The sequence below is a fragment of the Vombatus ursinus genome, unplaced genomic scaffold (genome assembly GCF_900497805.2).
Source record: "Vombatus ursinus unplaced genomic scaffold, bare-nosed wombat genome assembly UNPS02005286.1, whole genome shotgun sequence".
Lineage (NCBI taxonomy): Eukaryota > Metazoa > Chordata > Mammalia > Diprotodontia > Vombatidae > Vombatus > Vombatus ursinus.
Genome location: NW_020945064.1, coordinates 6,780,756 through 6,782,861, shown reverse-complemented (window position 1 = coordinate 6,782,861; position 2,106 = coordinate 6,780,756). Strand labels below are relative to the sequence as shown.

Below are 2,106 nucleotides of genomic sequence, written 5' to 3'. Positions count from 1 at the left end.
ACAGCAGGAAGCTCAGTAGAGGCCACCACCGATGGGGGCTCCTGACATCAGGAAGCTCAGTAGAGGCCACCACCGACGGGGGCTCCTGACATCTTGCTTGCTTGATTATAAACTCCATGAGGGCAGGGATCATTTCTTACTCATCCTCAGTTCTCCCCCTGGGCCTAGCACAGGGCCCAGCACAGAGCACTGTTTGCTAAGAGATGTTTGTTGGATGTATTGAAGTGAGATTGTCTAAGAAAGACAGAGGAGGAAGAGGTAGTGTGTTACCTGCCCAAGCCAGGGGATGGCTGCCCTTTCCGGGCCCACCCGCCACCTCCCCCCATTCCCTTCTCTCATGAGCACCTTGAGCAGCTCCTGAGTGAGGATGTATCGTTCGGCCCGAAGCACGGTGGATATGGTGGCGTGGTGTCGGGTGAAGGTGTTGAGCCACTGGGTCAGCCCATCCACCCCTGCCTGGCCCAGCACCCACAGAAAGTGCAGGATGTTCAGGAGGCGCTGCATCACGTTGTTCCTGCCTGTGGTGGAGGGAGCAGGAGGGCTGACTGTCTGGGAGAGAGGAGTAGCCCCCTTCCACCCACCTCCCTGCCCACTCCTAGAAGTTGGCAGGGCAAGGGGAGGAGGTGCTCACAGAGCACAGGATCCTAGAACCAGAGAGGGAAGGTCACCTAGGAAGGTCAACTCTGTCATTTTACAGATGGGGAAACTGAGGCCCAGAGAAGCTAAATGACTCACCCAAGGTGACTTAGGTGATAAATCTCATAGGCAGAACTTGATCCCAAGTCCTCTGACTCCAACCCTGTACTAGTTTTAAGGCAACTTAAGACCCAATCCCAAGTAGCCCCATCTCTCATTCCCAGATGGTCCCTGGGTCAGACCTGGGCTGGGAGGTGTCTCACTTCTGTGTTCGGGGTTTGACCTAGAGTGGGGAGCTTTGGAGGTATGGTTGGCATAAACCAGGTCACAGACTGATCTGGGGGTGGCTCATTCCTGCTCTTAGGGATGGAATTGCTTGTGTGCCCCCACCAACTTCTCAGCTAGTTGCAGGAGGCGGGGGTGGGGGTGGGGTCATGTTCCTGAGCACCTAAGGTGGAGTGGTGATGCTTTGGGGCTGGCTGCAGGCTCCCAGGGACCAGGGAGTCCTTCAGGGGGCAGAGGTGACAAATGGGCACCTGTACTGAGACCTCACAGAACCCACCAAGGAAGCAGAGCTTCCTCTGCTCTCACTCACCTGGCACCTCTTCCTGGCTCCCTGACAGCTCAGACTCTGGGTGGACATGTGGATGGAGAAGCAGGTCAATTCAAGTCACTCAAGTTTTCCTAAGTGCCTCCTACACGTCCAACACGGGAGCAGCACTAACCCCAGCGCACACACACACACACACATGCACACACACACACATGCACTCACACACACGCTCACACATGCACACGCACACGTACACACGCACACACACAGGGTGTTGGACCTGCCCATTCCACGCAGGCCAATCCCACGCCCCAGGGTGGGTCAGGCAGAGATAGTGGCAGAGTTGGCTGGGAGCCCCCCCTCAGAGACAGGAAGGGGATGGGAAAGGGGAAACAGGTTGGCCAAGGACAGAGAAGGCCCTTCGTTTCCACTGGTGCTTAATCCCACAGACCAGCAGCCTTCAGTCCAGTGATGGACGATACTCTCCTTCCCCTCCCCATCCCCACGGCCTCCCTTACCTTCCAGCTGCTTGGTCGAGGGGGCTCCCCCGGCCTCCTGGAGCTGCTGTTCCTGCTGCCGTCTTCTCAAGACAGTCTCAGGATTGGTCACCCATGCCTGATAGGCCAGCTGTGCCCAAGGGAGAAACATGAGGGGGATTTAGACTCACGTATAGGTGGGGTGCAAGCAGACTGCCTGCTTGGTATCTATCATTCTGTCTCGGATGGGGCTCATTCATAAATACCTCTAGGACCCTAGATAGGAAGCTAGAAGAGATCTTTAGAGACCATCTGGCCTGACCTCTTCATTTTACAGATTAAAAAAAAACTGATACCCAAAGAGGTCACCTACAGTTGTATAGGTAGCCAGGATTTGAACCTAGGTCAGTTAGTCAGTCAATAAACATTTATTAAGCACCT

At 55.3% G+C, this 2,106-nt stretch overlaps 1 protein-coding gene across 2 annotated transcripts in view; it reads right to left on the bottom strand.

The window, feature by feature from the left end:
• The window catches only part of PIEZO1 (piezo type mechanosensitive ion channel component 1), a 169,787-nt gene that overhangs the window by 19,665 nt on the left and 148,016 nt on the right, over positions 1 to 2,106 (bottom strand). For both annotated transcript variants that reach the window (XM_027846483.1, XM_027846491.1), the window contains 3 exons: positions 1,708 to 1,816; positions 1,232 to 1,267; positions 346 to 518 (listed from right to left, as the gene is read on the bottom strand). In XM_027846483.1, coding sequence (XP_027702284.1) covers positions 346 to 518; positions 1,232 to 1,267; positions 1,708 to 1,816 — 318 coding nt within the window. The remainder of the gene's footprint in view (positions 1 to 345; positions 519 to 1,231; positions 1,268 to 1,707; positions 1,817 to 2,106) is intronic.